This window comes from Rhinolophus hipposideros (assembly GCF_964194185.1).
Source record: "Rhinolophus hipposideros genome assembly, chromosome: 7".
Classification (NCBI taxonomy): Eukaryota; Metazoa; Chordata; class Mammalia; order Chiroptera; family Rhinolophidae; genus Rhinolophus; species Rhinolophus hipposideros.
The window spans coordinates 6,578,476-6,597,252 of NC_138053.1; the positions used below are offsets into that span (position 1 = coordinate 6,578,476).

General features: G+C 52.3%; 1 protein-coding gene across 2 annotated transcripts in view; it reads right to left on the bottom strand.

Moving 5' to 3' along the window:
• Nucleotides 1–281: 281 nt before the first annotated feature.
• The window catches only part of CLIP2 (CAP-Gly domain containing linker protein 2), a 78,982-nt gene continuing 60,486 nt past the window's right edge, over nucleotides 282–18,777 (bottom strand). Inside the window, exons 9-17 of one of the 2 annotated variants that reach the window (XM_081053536.1) lie at nucleotides 18,183–18,287; nucleotides 15,537–16,472; nucleotides 13,250–13,307; nucleotides 10,875–10,958; nucleotides 9,816–9,972; nucleotides 7,199–7,358; nucleotides 6,129–6,314; nucleotides 5,735–5,797; nucleotides 282–2,309 (exon numbers count right to left, since the gene is read on the bottom strand). In XM_081053536.1, coding sequence (XP_080909662.1) covers nucleotides 2,298–2,309; nucleotides 5,735–5,797; nucleotides 6,129–6,314; nucleotides 7,199–7,358; nucleotides 9,816–9,972; nucleotides 10,875–10,958; nucleotides 13,250–13,307; nucleotides 15,537–16,472; nucleotides 18,183–18,287 — 1,761 coding nt within the window. In that variant the 3' untranslated portion in view covers nucleotides 282–2,297. The remainder of the gene's footprint in view (nucleotides 2,310–5,734; nucleotides 5,798–6,128; nucleotides 6,315–7,198; nucleotides 7,359–9,815; nucleotides 9,973–10,874; nucleotides 10,959–13,249; nucleotides 13,308–15,536; nucleotides 16,473–18,182; nucleotides 18,288–18,777) is intronic. The other variant, XM_081053537.1, reaches the window with a different exon arrangement.

Here is an 18,777-nt window from a genome sequence, read left to right on the forward strand (position 1 = left end):
ACCTAACTCAACACACTGTCAGCCGATCGATCGCTATTTTGCCTAACGGGGCGGTTTTTCATTTTTTTCTTGAAGGCCCACTTGTCACTCAAACAGATTCAAATCCAAACAGGGCAGCTCAGCTCCAGACTTCTTCAATGCCAGGCCCTCATCAGGCATTCACACCTGAGTCAGACAGCCCACCAGGAACAGTATCAAGACCAACTCCTGGCACCAGGGTGCCCACAGTTTGGGAGATGATAGGGGAACCCAGGGCACCAACAGAGAGGGGCAGACGACAGTAGGGGTCCTGGACCTCAGTCACAAGCTTTATTGTCTCGAGCACGGACTCGCCACACTTCAACAATTCCACTTTGGGAGGGGAAGGGTGCGGGGAGGACCTGGGGAAGGGCACGGCTGAGTCCACACTGGGCAGGCAGAGGTCCTCACTGGGAAGTTGCTTCTTTGACACCTGCCACCTGCAAGCCCGTGCGGGCTCAGCTCCTCCGGGTGAGGGCCTTTGGCTGTTAGTAGACTAATCAGGCCTCCTGTGGGTGGGCGAGCTGCCTGATTTTGCTGAAAATAGTATTTGACTCTGTTAGGCCACTAAAGCATCATTTCTAGACTGTTGTTAATAAAACGGCATGCGAGAGCTACCAAAAGCCAATGGGGAGAGTGGAAGGGGCCGATGGGATTAACTGGCTGCCCTAGGATGGGCTCCACCCATCTGTACCCAGGAGCACTGAGGCTACCTGGGCTGCTCCAGGGACAGGCCCTGGCACACCTTCGGAACACCGTGATGGGATGGCAGGCACCCCCCTGGAGCCCCGCTGGGGTAGGACCCCAAGTGACAACTCTCCCTGAGCTAGGGAGGCAGGTCAGGCCCTCTGTGGTGGTGCTGCGCCACAAGGCATAACCTGTGGGCCCTCTCACTCTGGAGGTGGGAGCTGCAGGGCAAAGGCTGGCTTTCCCCGCCACGCACAGGCCTGGAGAAGCTCAGCAGGGCTTGAGAAGAAAAGGGAGAGACGGTTAGATTTTTCTTGCCAACAACATCCCTTAGGTTCTTTTCCTGGAGAACAGGGCTTAAGAAGCTCTGGGCGGGTGCCTGGTAAGACTGAAAGGGGGCTGCTGGTACCTGTGCACTCTGAGGCATGTGCTTGGCACGCACACCCCTGAACATTCACCCACATGTGCACAGCCAGGTGGCAGGAATGCTTGTGGTGTGTGCGGGCACAGCTCTGCCAGGCCTGAGGCTCAGTCCTGGAACCCAAGTGTGTGCGTCTGTGTGGCCTGAGCGTGGCTAACTACAAACACCCCACCTACATGCCCACGTGTGCATGCGTAACCTCTCTGAGTGTGCGTGTGCCGCGGGTCAGTGGGTGCATATGCCAGGGCCTGCACGGGCGCACCTTCAGGAGAGAAGCCCAGTTTTGGAACATCTCGTCAGCCCGGAGGGCACCGTATTACTGACCAGTCAAAACATGCCTGGAGCCCTGTTCTGGGCTCCCCAGGGGCCGCCTTGCTCCAGCTTCGAGCCAGGTCAGTGGTGGGGGGTTAAGGAGAGGGACTTCCAAACTTTCCTAATACTGTGGCTCCTGGCCTTGGTGACCACCCTCTGGCCAGCAGCTTGGAGCTGTGTGTAAGTGTGTGTTGGTGTTGGAGGGATGAAGGGTCTTGCCCCCCAACACCTTGAACCCGGGATTCCACTGGGTAGATGGGTCAAGGGGAACTTGTGCCAGTGCTTGAAGGAGGCTCAGCATGTGGGGACAAACAGCCCTGGGGACTGCCTTTGTCTGGAAGTGGCTACAGAAAAGGGGGTCCCCCCCCCCGGCTTTTGAGGACTGGATTCCCTCCACGTGCCTGCAAGGAGAGGACCTCCTCTGACCCTTTCCTGGGACGGCGGCTCTCTGGGGTCTGACAGGGACCCAGGAGAAGGAAGGGAAGAAAGGGAGGGCAGGGACATGCCTAGGGCACCAAGATGGTCCTCAGGGCATCTCATTTCGGGGAGAAGGGCCTGGCCGGATTGCTTCAGCCTCCCAAACTCCAGAACCTGCCAGGTTGTCCTGGGTGTCCAGGCTGAAGGTCCGGGGCCAGGCCAGGGCTGTACCGCTTTCTGGAGAAGGTCGTGCTTGAGGAAGCCTCCTGGTCCGGCAGGGGGTCTGGGTGGGGGATTGTCCACGGCGGTGGGTCCCTTATTGTTACAAACACTGTTCTTGTCTCCAAAGTGACAGTCCTGGCCCCTGCCTGGAGGAGGTGCCACTGGGGCAGGATGGTTGGGCTCTGGTGCCAACTGGGCTGCTCCACGGTGTCCCTCAGGGTCAGTGCTTGTCCTGGAGAGAGCAAGGGCTTGATCATCAAGTGTCTCCAGGAACATGGGAAGGTGGGGGGGGATAGGAAAGGGAGGGTGGGCTGGGGGAGAGAGCCTCCCTGTGCCAAGTAGAGGAAACTATGGGCAAAGAGCCTGTGGCAGGAAAAGTTGCTTTGCCGCGTGTTTGAGGCATGGTGAGACAGGAGATAGGGTGGGAGTTGTTTAGGGAAAGGTGAGGGGAAGAGGCAAGAGTGGATGGGTTTACAAAGAGCCCTGAGTGCCTGTGTGAGGCGGGAACCAAAAAAATGAAAATTGGAAGTTTTCATATTTGTAAATTGGGATGACCCCACATGCCTCACAGGGCTGCTGGGAGGACAAAGCCACACAAGGTATGGATGTCAGCTCCCAGGGTTGCTGGCACAGGAGGCAGACACAACCCTGCCACTTCCCCCTACATCTCCATGCTTCTACCCTGCTCACAGGTCCAATGCAGGGTGGGTCCCCTCCTTTCCCCTCTGTCCTGGCCCTTGGCAGATTCTGTGGCCAAGGTTCTCGTGTCTCTAGGTGAGCACCTGTGGCCCGGGGTTCTCCTGTCAGGGTTGGAGGGATGAGTTCCTTCCCCCACTCCATCCTCACTTGCCTGGTTACTCAGCAAGCCAGGGACTGAGCCGAGGCTGGGCTCCTCCCACCTAACCAGGCTGGCACCACCACGTGGGTGCCTATAAGACTGTGGGTGAAGGCCCGAGGTTAACTGTGGGGTGGGGGGCGGCACACACTTAAAACGTAATAGTCCAGCACAGACATGACAATCACGGGAGTCACAGGCTCCCTTCAGGCCCATGAAGTTCTAGAAAACTAATTTTACACCCATACTTTTATAAAACGTAGAATTGATAGGGATTGCTTAAGGAAGAGAGAAAATACCTATGCTTAAAATATTCAGGGGAAAAAAACAGGTGGTACAACTGAATACGGAGTGTGCGACCCACTCTATTAAAATGATGTATGTGATGCTTTGCAGCCATCATAGTAAAGACTGGCTCAGGCAAGAGTCGTCACGCTGGGCTGACGTGTGTTGGGGGAGGGCTTGGTGTGGAGCAGGGTATTCACCTGGTTGTGCAGCCTCTCTCCACAGGCTGCTCATTAGGAAAACACCAACAACTACACAGTGGAGAAGTCAGATAACTCCCTGGCTAGGTGATCAAAATTCACATCAGGAGGGAAGGGCAGACAGACGTCATGTCCCCAGGTCGGATGCCCGGAGAAGACACGACACTGACAAAGTGCTCCAGCCGGAGATGCAGAACCCGGTGCTGGTCACAGGGGCCCATCAGACAAACCCTACATGAGGACTCTTCCATCAAGGAAAGGAGAGGGGACTATACATCAAAATGTCAGTGTCATAAAAATCAAAGAAAAATTGAAAAAATGTTCCAGATTAAAGAAGACTAGAGAGACATAATTAAATGCAATAAGCTAACTCAACCTTTGACTGAATCTTACACCGAGGGCATAAGGATGGAAGACGCTCCGAGAGTACGGAGAGCAGATTGGATATAAATCTAGTATCAACGTTACATTGGCTGAGATAGATAACTGTACTGTGGTTATGTAAAATCATGTCCTTTTCCTCAGGAAATACAGACTTAAGTGTTAAGCACCATGACACATGCAGTTATACTCAAAATGGTTTAGAAAAACATTACAGGTATTACACAGACATCTTCATATAGAGAGCAAAAGATAAAGCAGATGGGGCATAATGTTTACAAAGTTATGGAGGAAAGGGTATATGACATTCTGGGTACTATTTGCATTCCTGCAACGTTTCTGTAATTTTGAAATTATTGCCAAATAAAAGCTAATATATATACACATATACATACACACATAATAGCTTCTCATTATTCACAGTATTTCTGTTCTATAAAGACACCACCAACGCTGAATTACTGAACCTGAGCCATTGCTCCTGGGGTAAATACCGGGACAGGTTCCTGTGAACCTCGAAGCCCAATGTTTCTGTCATTGGTCAATACACAGCCATGTTTTATGTGTGATTCTGTGCAAAGACACCTTAGTTAATGTATACTGCTGACTTATTAACAATGAACTCAAGGCCAATAGTACAGCTGGTCCTTGAATACCATCATTTCATTATAACATTGATGAGAATAACAAAAAATTGAATCTCAGCTGGGGCCACTGTCTGCGTGGCATTTGTAATTATCTCCCCAGGTCTGTGTGGGTTTTCTCTGGGTATGCTGGTTTCATTCCACATCCCAGAGATGTGCACACTAGGTGAACTGGCGTGTCTAAATTGTCCTCGCCTGAGTGAGTGTGGTGTGAGTGGCCCTGCGATGAAAGGGCGCCCTGTGCAGGGTGGGTCCAGCCTTGAACCTGAGCTGCTGGGAGAGGCTCTGGCCACTCTCAACCCTGCACTGAAATAAGCAGCTTGGAAAATAATCAGCTTACTTGTTTTTATTCATCTTCTGAAATGTATGTATAGCTCACACTTATTTCAATGTTTAACATTAGACGTGTGTTGGGTCTTTATTTAGAAGTTTGGTGATGTTTTTGTGACCAGGAATATGCTGTAGGAACCTAACTCTTGCTTATATCAATTAGCCAATGGGAAAACTGGTCTCGTTATGTCACTGGGTTTAAAGTCGGTTTCCAAGAACCTATGGATGACATTAAGTGAGAGCTTACTGTTTAACTCATGCCTGAAAGAGGCTTATTTCACACATGGATTTTCTTCAGAAGGCACACAGCTGTCTTCTCACTAGACAGCACTTCAGCACTGCACTGTGGAGTCCTTTTAAACAGCAGACATTACCAAGAAAACACACACAAAACTGTGAACAATGTGGCACTGAATAGACTGCAAAACGGACACATTTGCAGAATGAACTGAAGCAAGAAGGCAGAGCATGGTCTTATCACCCCTCAGCGTGAATCTGCGGGTCTGGTGACTCAAGTTTTGCTCTGCTCTGCACATGTCCAAGAATGACCACAAAATCGCTGCAAATATTGATTTTAGGGTTACAAATAAATTTTAGTGAGTAGGCAAGTCTGAAAATCTGTAATCTGTGAATAATGAAAACTGACTGTAGATATACACACGTACACACACGCTTAGGAAAGTTCAGGAAAGATGTCACTTAAAAACACGAAGTCATCTCTGGGTAGCAGGACTACTGGTATTTTCTTCTTTATATATTTTTGGGTTTTTTTTTTCCCCCAAGAGGCATTAACACTTTATAATAAAAGTTTCTTTTCTTTTTTGTTTAAAAGGAAAACCAGGCTAAAAAAGCAGGATGGATAGATATTGAATCAAGATTGCAGCATCTCTGTATTTTTGGTGACTTTTCAGGCTTTTTTCTGCCTGTACAGGAGGGCCATGGGAGTGCCAGTGTGTCTCCCAGGGGCCAGCGTGCCCCTTACCTCTTGTTTGTGGGCCTTGTCTTGCTGGTGGATACCGTTTGCAGAAGCGGAGTTGCCGAGAGCCTGTAAGAGTCGAGCAAGGGCAGAGGCTGAGTGAGGTTCACCAGGCCGCAGTTCCCGGTCCGCCCACTAGGTGGCGAGGTCTTCCTGACCAGATCATCTCAGACTCCAAACTGACCAGAGCCCTTCAGAATGCAGGTCCCAGGACGCCGGGAAACCAAGGCTCTCAGGGCACAGCTGCGTCTCCCCTCGGAGGCTGAGATACCCTCATGCAAAAGCCATGTACCCCTTGGACTCCTAGAGGGCATGCCTGTGTCTCTCCTCTCAGAAGAGGGTTCCCAGGACACAGCCCCTGGCTTGCCTCCCGGTCAGCCCACCCTGGCCCATGGCTCACCGGGGACTTGTCGGGACAGCTCCTCATGGCCTCCATGAGCTTCTCCACCTGCTGGGCCTGGTCCAACGCGTCCCTCAGGGCATCCTCTGTGCTCATCAGCTGGTGCTGCAGCCGCAGGAGCTCAGGTGCTGAGGACGGGTCAATGAGGGAGTAGCGCCGCTGCTCCGACAGGGCCTTCTCCTTGTCCTGGAAGCAGCCAGAGCGCAAGGGAGGGAGGGAGGGAGTGTCGGTGTGTGTGTGTGTGCACGTGTGCGTCGCGGGAGGGCGGCCTCTCCGCGAGACAGGAAACATCTGGCCCCACCTCATCTCCGAGCCAGGCCTGGACATCACCGGACGCCCCCCAGGCCGGCCTCCCTCGCCTACGGGCCCCTACAGAAGCGTGTTCCCTGTCCCGGCCCTAAATTCCCAGGCTCTGTCAGGTACTTCACACCCTGCAAGTCCCCAAATCCAGGTTCCTCCCTTCTTTCCTTCTTAATTCCCCCCTACTCCCTCCATACTGTCTTATGTGGGTCCCTCGTCTTCACCCTCAGACCCACAGCCTCACCACCTCTTAACCTCCAGCCATCTCACCCCCTGCCATAGTGGCCCCTGTACCCCTCCTCTCCCACCCAGCAGGACACAGCTGCCCCATCCACCATGGTCCCGAGACACACCTGCCTCATTCCCACACAAAGTTGCCCCCTCCTTCCTGACAGTCGTGTGTCAGTCCCCACTGCAGGACCCTAAACAAGGAGTGCTTTCTGGTTGATTACTTCGCTGAATGGGGAGCTCACCACGCAGCAGTAGACCATCCTACCTCTGAATTAGTCAGATTCTTAGGAAGTCTCCCTTTGCAATGCATTATCCAGACTGCCACACAGCCAGCCATACATCTGCAAAAACAGCCACCCATGGCCCCTCCACCAGCTATGTCACTGACCCTGTGGTTCTGAGGGATTCTGACTTTTCTCTGTGGCCTGGCTGTTCCTGGGGTAGCTCTAGGAGGTCACCAGTCTCCATGACCTGATAGCATGGCAGCCCCCGCCCCACCTTGGTATTGCCCTGCTGCCAGACCACTGTTCCCCACATACCAGGCCGGTCAGCTTTTCACGCAGGCCCCGGATGTCATCCTTGAGTTTCTGCTCCTTGATCCGCCACTCAGCCTTGTGGACCTCGCGGCTGAGGTCCCGCTCAGGCCCTGGGGAGTGGCGATTGGCCTCCAGCAACAATACCCTCAATTCGTTCAGGCTCCTGGGCAGGGTGGGGGGGTGGGGATTACAGAGCAGCTACCGTCAGCCTTGGCCCCTCTGCGCCCACATTCCAGCCACTTCCCAAGTGCCTAGAGACTGGCCGTTTGAGGGGGACGCTGGCTATTAAAATATCATCTGCACCAGGAGGGGCCAGAGTGGAAACCATTTGACCACAGCCCAAGAGGAGCCAGGGTTTAGAGAGAGGACAGTCAAGAGGACCTAGCCTTTCCTAGAATGTTTCTAAAGTTTTTCTTAAAAAAGAGAGTATTTGTTTAACTAAAAAATTAAGCAAGGCAAAAAACATATTCATCCAAGAGAGCTTATATAGCTAGGCATTTTAAATAGCTGATACCAAATGAGTCTTATTTTCCATGTCAACTATTTAATCAACCAGCAGTAGCTGCCTTAGGCCACTCATCTAGGCTCTGCAGAAAAGAGTGTGGTGGTCAATTAGCAATGTCTGCCACAGGCACAGGATAAGAGATTAGAGAACACTCCTTTTAAGCCTTTTCCTTGCCTGCATCTACTATAGGGGAGGGGAAAACTCCCTTACTCGGTGGCAATGGGTAGTTGAGAACAAAATGGAAGTCTGCTGGCCCTGCCCCTTTCCCTTTTCTCTTCCTTCCTGCTATGAATGTGATGACTGGAGCTTCAGCAGCCACCCTGCAACCATGAGGCAGAGTCCAAGAGAACCACAAAGGTGTTGGCACTGCTATTTTGAGACACTGCACCAACTGTCAGCCATAACTACTCCCAGATTTTCTGTTATGTGAGAAAAATAAATCTCTACTCGCTCAATCTGCCAACACATTCCTAGCTGATCTCCCACTCCCAACCTCAGCACCATAGGACCATTGAGGAACCTAAAGCCGTCTCTTTCAATCAAGAAAGTCTTCAGGGAAGAGACAGGCCATAAGCTAAGCCTTGAAGAATGGACTGGACTTCGTGAAATGTCCAGAAAGAAGAAGGTAAGAATTGCATAAGTGACGAGATGAAAGGAGGAATGAGTTGGTTGACAGCAGGACAACAGACTCCTCAGAGGAGGCGAGACTGGGCGAAACACCGAGAAGAAAACACCCGATTGGGACGGGTGAGGGTATGGGGAGCAGGAGAGCAGTGGGGACGATGGAGGGCCTGGCTGGTCATTAGTTCATGCTGGGAAGGAATGTTCCCCAAGTGTACCCGTTATCTCCCTCCTGGGCAGGGCCATATTTTCTAGAAAGCTGCTAGGTTTGACGCAAATCTAGCATAGAAACTCCCAATTTGTATATCAGATATACAGGAGGGGAGGAGAGGAGGCAGCATTTCCTTTGTAACACGATGCTTGTACTCCAACAAGATTCCTTTACTCAGGGGCTGTGAACCATGTCCATAAAGTGGGTGTAAGTAAAATAAACAAGGGGCTGAGGGACGTGGGAGACCAAGAGGGCCCTCGTTGAAAGGGGCAGGTACTCCCCAGCAATGGCTGGTCGTTGCCATGCTGGATGTCAGTCTAGTGTTGGCAGAACTTCCAATTTTTTAAGAGAATCTGGAGAAATCTCTATTTTATGAGAAATCTTCCGATTTGAAAATGGTAATCTTTTTTATAAAGCAACATACAGCTCCCACAAATCATGTCTATTGACTGAAACTCAGCGGTTCTCAAAGCGTGGTACAGGGGACCTTCAGGGGTCCCTAAGACCCTTTGGGAAGCCCAAGGGTCAAAACTATTTTCACAGTGATAATAAAAATATTTTCACTGTCATTTCTCACGAGCATACAATGGATATTTTTCCTGGGGCCACGTGGCATATTAATTGTCTGAAAAAGATACTAAAATATGCTCTTCTCCAACTATATATCTCTGTAAAGCCAGATTTTCATAATATACTTCAACCAAAACAACAAACTGCAAAGACTGAATGCACAAGAAGATAGGAGAATCTAGTTGTCTTCTACTAAGCCCAACAATGAAGAAATTTGCAAAATGTGAAATAGTGCTACTCTTCTCACTAGATATTTTTTGTTTTGGAAAACACTTTTCATCAACAGCATGTTATTTATGTTACATGAAATTGGTTTATTTTTTTAAATGGATTAGTAAATATTTTTTAATTCCCCAGTTTTTATTTCTAATATGGTAAATACAGAATGAATCAACAAAAGCTCTTTGGGAATCCTCAATAATTCTTAAGAGTTTTAAAGGGGTCCCTGAGACCAAGAAGTTTGGGAAACTAATCTTTCCTATAAGCTCTGTTTGGAGAACTGTGTTAAGAAGGATTCTGAGGCTTCATCTGAGCATCTCAGAGGAGAGGACGGTGACCAGTGGTGATGCCAGCCACCGGTCCCACACAGTGCATCCGTGCCCACCTCTGGAGAAGACTGGCTAATGTAGGTGAAGTGAGGGTCAGGGTCAGAGGGAGGAAACCTGGGTAGCAGGGCCAGGCAGGTCTGACCACAGAGCCCACGGCTGACTCACCGCTCCTTCCTGAGCAGCTCCTGGCTGATGACCACCAGCTGGCCTGAGGCATCGTGGGTCTTCCGGGACACGGCCTCCAGCTCCAACTCCAGGCGCCGCTTCTCCTTCTGGAGGGCCTCCACCTTCTTCTCTCCCGACTTGCACTTGCTCTCCAGTGCTGAGGGTCAGCCGGCAGGAAAGACAGAGAGGGTCAGGATCTAGAGAGTGGGAACGTGTCCCACCCAAGGGCCAAGGCCCGGGCAGGAAGCTGGTTTTCCCGGGGGGTCACAGTGACATATCTACTGTCTTTCTCATCCTGCAGAGCCAGGCAGCTTTGGGACTGAGAGAACAGCCACAAAAAGCAGACCAGGGCACCCAACACGGCAGCCCAGGCCCTGTGGCGGCGGGAAGCAGTCCACCCAAGACAGGGCCTGGCGTTCGTTACAATGCTGCCTGGACAAGGGAAAGCTCAAGCTCCACCTAAGACTTGGAGGAATCTGAGGTCAACTGACCTTTGTAGGGACCAACTATGCCATGTGAATGTAATGGATACTGGAGAGAAGGAGAGGTGGGAACCAGTCCCCAGGATAGGGGCCCTCTCATGCACACCACCACTGGCACTCTGGCAGACAAAGAAGCAGGGCCAGTTTGGCACCAAATCACAAATTCCAGGCCCCCTGCCTCTGCCCAGGTCCCCCTGTGTCCTCACTTCCCCTGTGCCTTGCCCTACGCTGCGGCTGGCATCCTCTCCCCACCCCTAGGCCCCGATTCTAAAATCCTCGTCTTTCCTCGAGGGCCTGGGCACAGACATGCTACATCAAAGCGGCCGATGAGAAACCAAAAAGTTCTGATGGAGCTTCAGAGCACGAAACAGCCTCTGGCAACAGAAGCTGGCTGGGGCTCCCAATCATATCACAGACCACGGGTGGGCTACTATTCTCCCACTCGCCGCAGCCCAGTGGAAGTCCAGTGTAAGAGAACTGGCCCAGGCCACCTTTTCTCAAGGCAGAGTGCCAACACGCTCCACGCTCCACTGGCCTGTGAAGTCCCCCACATCTGCCCTGCGTGAGGGAAACTTACCACTTACTTGGGCCCTGAGCATCTCGGTCTGGGACGTCAAGGCTGTCACCTCTTTGTCCCTCTTGTTCAGCTTGTCTTGCAGGCCTAGGGGAGAAGGGAGAGATGGGGGGCCATCCATACTCCAGGTTCAACACTGTGGTCCAGTGATGGCCACCCCACTCTGAGTCAGAGGCTCTGATTCCCTGTGGTCTCGGGCTACTTAACTCTGTTTCCTCGAGGGAAAAATGGAGATAATAATAACAGTGCCCACGGCACTGGTCGTGTGCACTGAGAACTGGATGGTCTCAGACAGTCATAGAAAAGATAAGGCACGGAAAGTGCTGGGAACATACTAACGTCCCGTAACTGAATTTATACATTGAATATAATACCAATAAAAACAACAAGCGTTTAATGTTTGTAGAACTAGATAAGCTGACTCTAAAATCTCGGAAAAGTAAGCCTGCATAGCCAAGAGAGTTTGGCAATAACTTCTTAAAAGTTTCACACAGAATTACCATATGACCCAGCAGTTCCACTCTAGGTGTAGACCCCCCACAAAAGGTATTCAACAAGTACCTGTACAAGCATGTTTATAGCAGCATTATTCACAGTGGCCAAAAGGTAGAAACAGCCCAAATGTCCATCAACAGGTGGACGGATAAACAAAGTGTGGTGTATGCATACGATGGAATATCGCTCAGCTCTAAAGAGGGATGATGTACCGGCACCTGCTACAACATGGGTGAGCCCTGAGTATATTGTTACGTGAAAGAAGCCACACATAAAAGGCCACAAATTATATGACTCTATTTATATGAAATATTCCGAACAGATAAATCCATAGAAACAGAAAACAGACTGGTGGTTGTCAGTGTCTGGAGGGAGGGGAGAGTGGAGAGTGGCCGCTAGTGAGGGTGAAGTTTCCTTTTAAACTGATGAAAACGGTTTGGAACCAGACAGAGGTGGTGGTTGCAGAAACACTGTGAATATACTACGTGCCACCAAATATTTGCCTTAAACTGGTTAACATTATGTTCATTTTGCCTCAATTAAGAGGAAAAAAAGAATGGCCAAGAGAAATTTGAAAAAGCAGAGTAAAAGACTCAGGCTTGCCAGTAATAAAAGAACAAACAAAGCTTGAATAAACAAAACATTATAGAATAAATAAAACATTAATGGACACAGAAAGGTCATTGGAAAGGAATAGAAAGTCTAGAAATAGAGTCAGTTACATAAGGGAATTTAAAGATGACAAGGTTGGCAATTCAAATCGGTAGAGAGAGAGAGAGAGGAAGACGAGTTTTTCAAACATGGTGTTGGGACAAGTGGGTACTCTTTTAGGAAAAAAATTAAAATCGATCCTTACCTCACACCTTATAGAAGGATGAAGTTTAGATGGATCAGAAATTTAAACATAGACTACGGAACTAAAATGTACTAGGAGAAACCATAGGATACATTTTAAAAATGATAAACCCAAAAGCCCCCCTCCAAAAAAAATTGATTTAAAAAAATCTGCACGGCAAACACCACCATAAAAGTCGAAAGACAAACCACAAACGGGGGGAAATGTTTGCAATGCCATATATAAAGAGTTCCTAAAAATGAACACAAAGATCAATAGCAAATGGGCAAAAGGATGCAAGTAGAAATGGAAACGCAGCTTCATTCACAGTGAGATGATGGTGAGTTGGAATTACCTCAGGGAACATCTTTTATCTTTTACCATTCAGACTGGCAGGGATCAATCACAGAGTCTGATGAAACATGATTTCATCAAAAGCTTGTGGGGAAACACACTTTCAACCACAGCGGGTGGGAGTTAAAATTGGTTGAGCCCAACAGAGAAGAAGATAATAGCATTTGTAATAAGCAAAGACTGAAAACAACCTACAATCCATCAATAGGAAATTGGCTAAATACACGATGGTGGCTCCACACAATGGAATATTCTGCACTATAGGAAACAGTGTAATGGTAAGGAAGAGGCTCCAAGATACATTATTAAATGGAAAAAAGTAAGGGGCCAGAGAAGGAGGTATGGCGCCATCTGTTACCTGTATGACTATCTTTACGTGGGGACAGAAGCTGGCCTTTGGAAAGGGAAACAGGGAATAGGGGACCCTTTACCTTATGCCCTTTGAACCATTTGTGGTTTACACCTATTTTAAAAATAAAGTAAAACCAAACAAGTAACAAGATATTCACACAATGCCTGACACTCAATACACTGAGCCGTAGCCCTCCTCCCTGGAGGGCGAGTTGCTGTGCACGCAGCAGGCCCCTCTCACCACGTGGCAGGTGAGGCAGAACTACGTGAGACTCAGCTCGAAGGCAGAACCAACCAGCCTGTTCCCAAAGCCCTGCGTCCCGCCTGCCCAGCGGCCACTCACCCTCCACAGTCTCCTTCATCCTGATCTTCTCCCCTGAAATGTCGTTCGACTCAATCATCTGAAAGAAGAGGCCTGTAAGGGGGACGCTCGCCACCCCTCCCCACCCCCAGCCCAGCCAGCCCGGCAAGCACACTCTACCCTACACACGGTGACTTCCAGGGACTTGTCTGGGAGAGAGCTCAGGTATCCTTGGTCTGGCCCTTGACCACAGGGGACGTCCCCTTCCCAGGGCCCTCAAGGCTGCTTGCGCAGCTCCTACGTGAACACCGCCTCCCCCTTACTCTGCTGAAAATGTCTTCATACAAATGTCTGTTGTATTAAACAGATGTCTCCCCTGGGATGCCTACAAAGGTCGATCCCGAGAATCTGCTTTCATCAACATTCCAGCCTCGGTTTCCCATCCATGAAACAAGTACAGACTGCCATGGAACAGCGTGTGCAAAGCATGCCCAAGGCCGCCTCCCAAAGGGACTGGACTACTTCCTTTCTCTCCAACGCTTCTTTTCAATAATAAACCCAGAAGCCGACAAATTGATTAAGAAAAAACATCTGCATGGCAAACATCAACTGGCTTCTCACTGCTTCTTGCTGCAGAAGTTTCTGGCATCCTGCCCATGCTGGCTGTCTTCTGAGCTTGCAGTTTGCCAGCTAACACAGTGGATTAGGGCAACACAGAGGTGAGCAGGCAGCCACCTCCATCAACCTGCCCCTCATACTTCTTCTCATACATCCCAAGTCCCTTTTTAGCCTCAGCTAGCTGTGATTAACTAAGCCCTCTAGATATTTATTTACATACATGGCAGGGAAAATGGGGTACACACTAAAACATTTTTAAAAAATTCCCATCTTATTATATGAGATCAAACATCTAGTTGTCCCTGAACTTAAACCTCTGAATCTGGAAGGCATGTGGGTCCAGATGGAGGCCCCGTGTGTGGAAATCAAGACGTCTTCCTGAGGTCACCACCCACTCCTCAGCCCGAGGCCTGTGACGGAGGAGCAGGGGTCACCCTCAGGCCTCTGTCGCCCCCACGCTCTGTGGAACTACAACATCCTCAAACCTCCCCCACTAAGGGAATCCAGATCCTGGGCTCCCAGACCTGACCCCACTGCCCTGAGGAGCCAATCCGGCCATGTGCACACAAGCTAACCGAGAACTCTTCCTTTTCGCTCTGCCCAGGATCCTGGGAGAGCACTTGCTAAAAACGGTCACTTTTGGGGAGAAGGGGGCGGGAAGGCTGCTGCAGTGGGACCTCAAGGCTTGACACAGGCCTTTACCAAAAGGCGCCCTGTACTCAGAACTCCTGAAGACTTACTACTTGAATGCTAAATACTAGTTTAAAACTACAAGGGGACCTGGAAGCTCAAGAATCCGCGGTGTCTGTAAAAAGGCAATGACCATGCTGCTAGCTGTCTCTTCATGTGAGATTTGACTTTTGTCAACCTAGGTACCCTCTGTCAGCCCTTTGGCAGCAGGATTGGGCACGACCTCTGCCACTGGTGGGCAGAAACACTGGTTACTCTGTTACTCTGTCTCGGGGTCTTGGTCGGCTCATCTACTATGTAACGGAGCCAGTACTGACCTAGAGGGAGTGAAGGGGACATGGGGCAACACAGAGCCTGGCAACAAGTGTGGTGCCTGGAGCCGCTCAAAGGCCCTTGCTGAGCCCACTGGAGTGGACACAGCCCATGCTACCAGTGTCCTTAGTGGGATCTCTAGATTTGGAAAAACATTGCTATTAGTGGCAGCAGCCTCTCCAAGGCCACCCCCTTCCAGCCTTCCAGACTCCACTCTGGGGACCTCCTGAACTATTGCTCAGTCTCATTAGGACTGGCAGGAAGGAGGCCACCCTCAGATCTCCTAGGTCAGTGATCAAGTTGGAGATGGGAGCCCCGGGGGTGGGCAGGCTTGACCTCACGTCCCTGCCAGCCTCAGGGCACAGGAGCCCGCACAGTCGGGGTGCACCAGAGCCTTGGGGCCGGGGAGGAAGCCGATTGCGGGCTCTGAGGTATGTCTCTCCCAGGCCTGGTCTTGGGGGACCCAGCCGGGTCAGCTCAGACCACCTCGGGTCCTCATGGTCACCCAGGCCAGCTGCCCCTAGACAGAGACGTGGGGCTCCTCCTCTGAGCCGGAGCCCCCCAGTCCTGCAAGGGCATGTACCTGGGGGCAAGGAGGATGCTCCCCTGGGCTGGAAAAAAGAGGTCAGGAAGCAGCTAGGCCCTCCCCAGCCAGGTCCTGGAGCCCACGGGCCCCCCACACCGCCCGGCAGGAGGGGTGGCTGCCTACGTTGGTGTGCTGGGACGAGCACAGGGACTCGACAGCTTGGAGTCTGTTTTCGGCGACCAGCAGCTTCTCCCGCAGCCTCTCGGCCTCCTGCTTGCTCTGGGCCTCCGACCGCTGCAGCAGCTCATAGTCCAGCATTTTCTTCTCGGCCAGGGAGATCTGCTCCTTGAGAAACTCGATAGCCTGCGCCTGGCCCCGGTACTCGGCGTCCAGCTTCTCCAGCTCGTGCACCCGCAGCTCGGAGTCACGGCGCTGGTCCTGGGCCTGCTGCAGCTCTAGCCGGAGCTGGCTGGCCTGCACCTCCAGCTGGGCCCGCCAGTGCTGCTGCAGCCCGGCCAGCTCCTCCTGGGCCTCCTGCAGCTTCTGCCGCAGGCCCTCCTTCTCCTTCACGTGCATGGCGGTCTCGATGTCATGCTTGGCCCGCAGGTTGCCCAGCTCCAGCTGGTGCTCCATCTTGATGCCCTCCATCACGGCCTTCAGCTCCCCGATCTCCTTCTGCTGGGCGCCGGGGCCCGAGTTCAGGGTGGCCTTGAGGTCCTCCAGGGATTTCTGGTGGTCCGAGGCCAGGGAGTCCAGCTTGGACTTCCAGTTGTCCATGAGCCCCATGTTCTCGCTTGTGGCCTGCTGGACCTTGGCCTTGAGGTCCACCACCTCCTGCGCGTACTTGTCATTGGCAGCCCGGAGCTTCTCCACCTCCGCCTGGTAGGCCCTCAGGGCCTTCTCGTACTTGTCCCGCAGCACGCCACTCTCCCGCTGGTGCTCCTTGCTGGCCGACAGCAGCCGCTCCCGCAGCCGCAGGGTCTCGGCGGCCTCAGGGTGGTGGGCGGGCGGCGGGCCGGAGTGTAGCAGGCACTGCTGCAGCTCCTCGATCTCCTCACGTCGCAGGGTCAGCTCCTCCTCCAGCTGCAGCACCCGCGACTTCTCGGCCACCGTGGTCAGCTACCGGGGAGAGACGGAGGGAGCGGTCAGCGGGCCAGCTGGAGAGCTAGAGGAAAGCAACAGGGGCACGGGGGGGGGGGTTCTCACCACTCAAGGGCCCCAGCCCCGGTGGGGGGAGGTCATGGGCGTCCACCCCTACCTGAATGCCGGTTTTTCTCAGCCGCCCTGCCCACCGCAGCTCCCAGCAAGACACCCCTGGCTGGTACGCCAGTAATTTGGGGACTCAGCTGTCCCTGCTGCCCTAGGCTTGGGACAGATTGGTGGTTAAAGCCATATTTGAGGTTATGGCTTTCTTTCAATTCGTGTCATTTTTAAAGGGCAGAGACAACAGAAAGAATTTTGCATTATCCTGCTCTAGAAAGGCGCCCAGCCAGAATGGGCTGATTCAGAAGGGCTGTCTGGAGGGAATGGCTGAAGAAGGGTCGGTTGGATGCTTCAAAGCAGAACAAAATTAATGCTACCAGGCCCGCCTTCTGATGGAGAACTCTGAGATCAGAGACTCCACCCTCCAAAAACCTACACCTTGATCACAGCACTGGTTGTAGATTTGGAAACAATGCATATAAAAGTTTTAAATCTTTTACAAGCTTAAAAAATTTTGTTTCTGAAGCTGACCTTTAGTTCAATAAACCTGTTTTTGTTTTTTCAATCAAGTTGAACCCTATATCAAGACGCCTCGTCCTGTTGTGGGGGCTCCAGCCTGTCAACCGTGACACGGTCAGTTTCTGCAAGTAGCCTCTGTCCACACGTGTTGTGTACTACCCGAGCACACATGGTCACTGGGCAACAGTCAGGGTCTGCAAAGGAACCTGCGTGGGTCTCCAGATGCCCACACGCATCCATCCCCTCGTGTGCTGAGGCTGAAGGGCAGAAGCTGACTGCCACTCGCCACCCCCCACACTGTTTACGTCCCAGTCACTGCTCGCTGGCTGTTTAGCTGGGCTACCGGGAGAAGTTGTGCTGGGCTGTCCACGGGGCTAGGCCAGCCAGCTGTTTGATGTGTGTCTGCACAAGGGGCCAGCTTGGATATGAATGGTGGCTGTGGAGGGGCCAGCTGGGCCTGGAGCCTGGACTCAGAACCAGGCCCGGGGACTCAGGAGGACCTTACCCCCAAACAGCTTTCCCTAGCCTAGGAACCGCTTCCTGACCTATCATATCACAACAGCCAGACCCTGGGGCTGACACAAAAACCCATGTCCTGGGGACACCCTCCCTCCCCCAGCTCGCGTCCTTCAGGCTGGCTTTACGACCCCCCAGGTTAGAGACACCTGGATCTACACTCCCCGACATCCAGCCTTCTCCAGCTGGGAGAAGGGAGGTATGGATAGGTCATCTTCGTGCCTGCCCACAGAAGCGAGAGAACATTCTCAAGAGGCTCTGGACTTCTGAACATGACAAAGCCTTGTCACAGCAATGCATGGGGAGGGAGGAAAGGGGGCGGTCTCACAGGACACTGCCAGTCAATGGGACCAGCTGGGGAGCAAAGTCATAGACAGCCACTGCCCCCTATCCCCAATAAGCGTCACGTGGCAGTGGAGCCCGCAGTGCAGCGTATGCACGTTCCTGAACCTCTACTTCCCTCCTAGAAAGGGCGCGAAAGTGAAAAAAATGAGGACAGCAGTCAAGGACAGAGAAAATAATAAAACAGAGGAGCCCCAGGGGCGCCAACGGCCAGGCGGGCGGGCTGGAGGCGGCGGGCGGGCGCGTTACCCTGTTGTCGGCTAATTCTCGGAGCAGCCGCTCGGCCTGCGCCTTCTCCAGTAGCAGGCTCTGCTCCAGCTCCCCAATGCGCGCGTGCTCCAGCTGCGTCTGGGTCTGGTCCACCCGGGGCGGGTGGGGAGGTGGGGTCAGGGGAGAGGGCACAGGGAAAGGAAGCCGGAGGAAGAGAGAAAGAGAGAGAGGCGGCGTCATCTACCGTGAACAAGACAGAGCAGGCCAAGGAGAGGAGGTGGCTTGGGGAAAGAGAGGAGGTCTGGGTGCGTGCGAGAAGGGGGCCCTGCTTCCCGCCCCTCAGTGTGCTGCAAGGGTTTCTTTAAGGGCGCAGGACGGGCTGCAGCAACCCCGCCCAAGCTGGCCCCTGGTGGAGGAGGCAATGGGCACCCTGGGCCCTTCTGTTACCCTTCCCCGTGCAGCTCCTGGGGAGAAGCCCCAGCCTGCTCCCATGCCACACTGGGACCTGAGGGCTGGTTTTCATTTCAGGCACAGGATCCTGCACACAGGATGGACGAAGGAGTAAATGACCCCAGATTCCTGGCCTTCAGGCCTGAGCTGACAGGGGGATGAATCAAATGAATGGAAGGTTTAA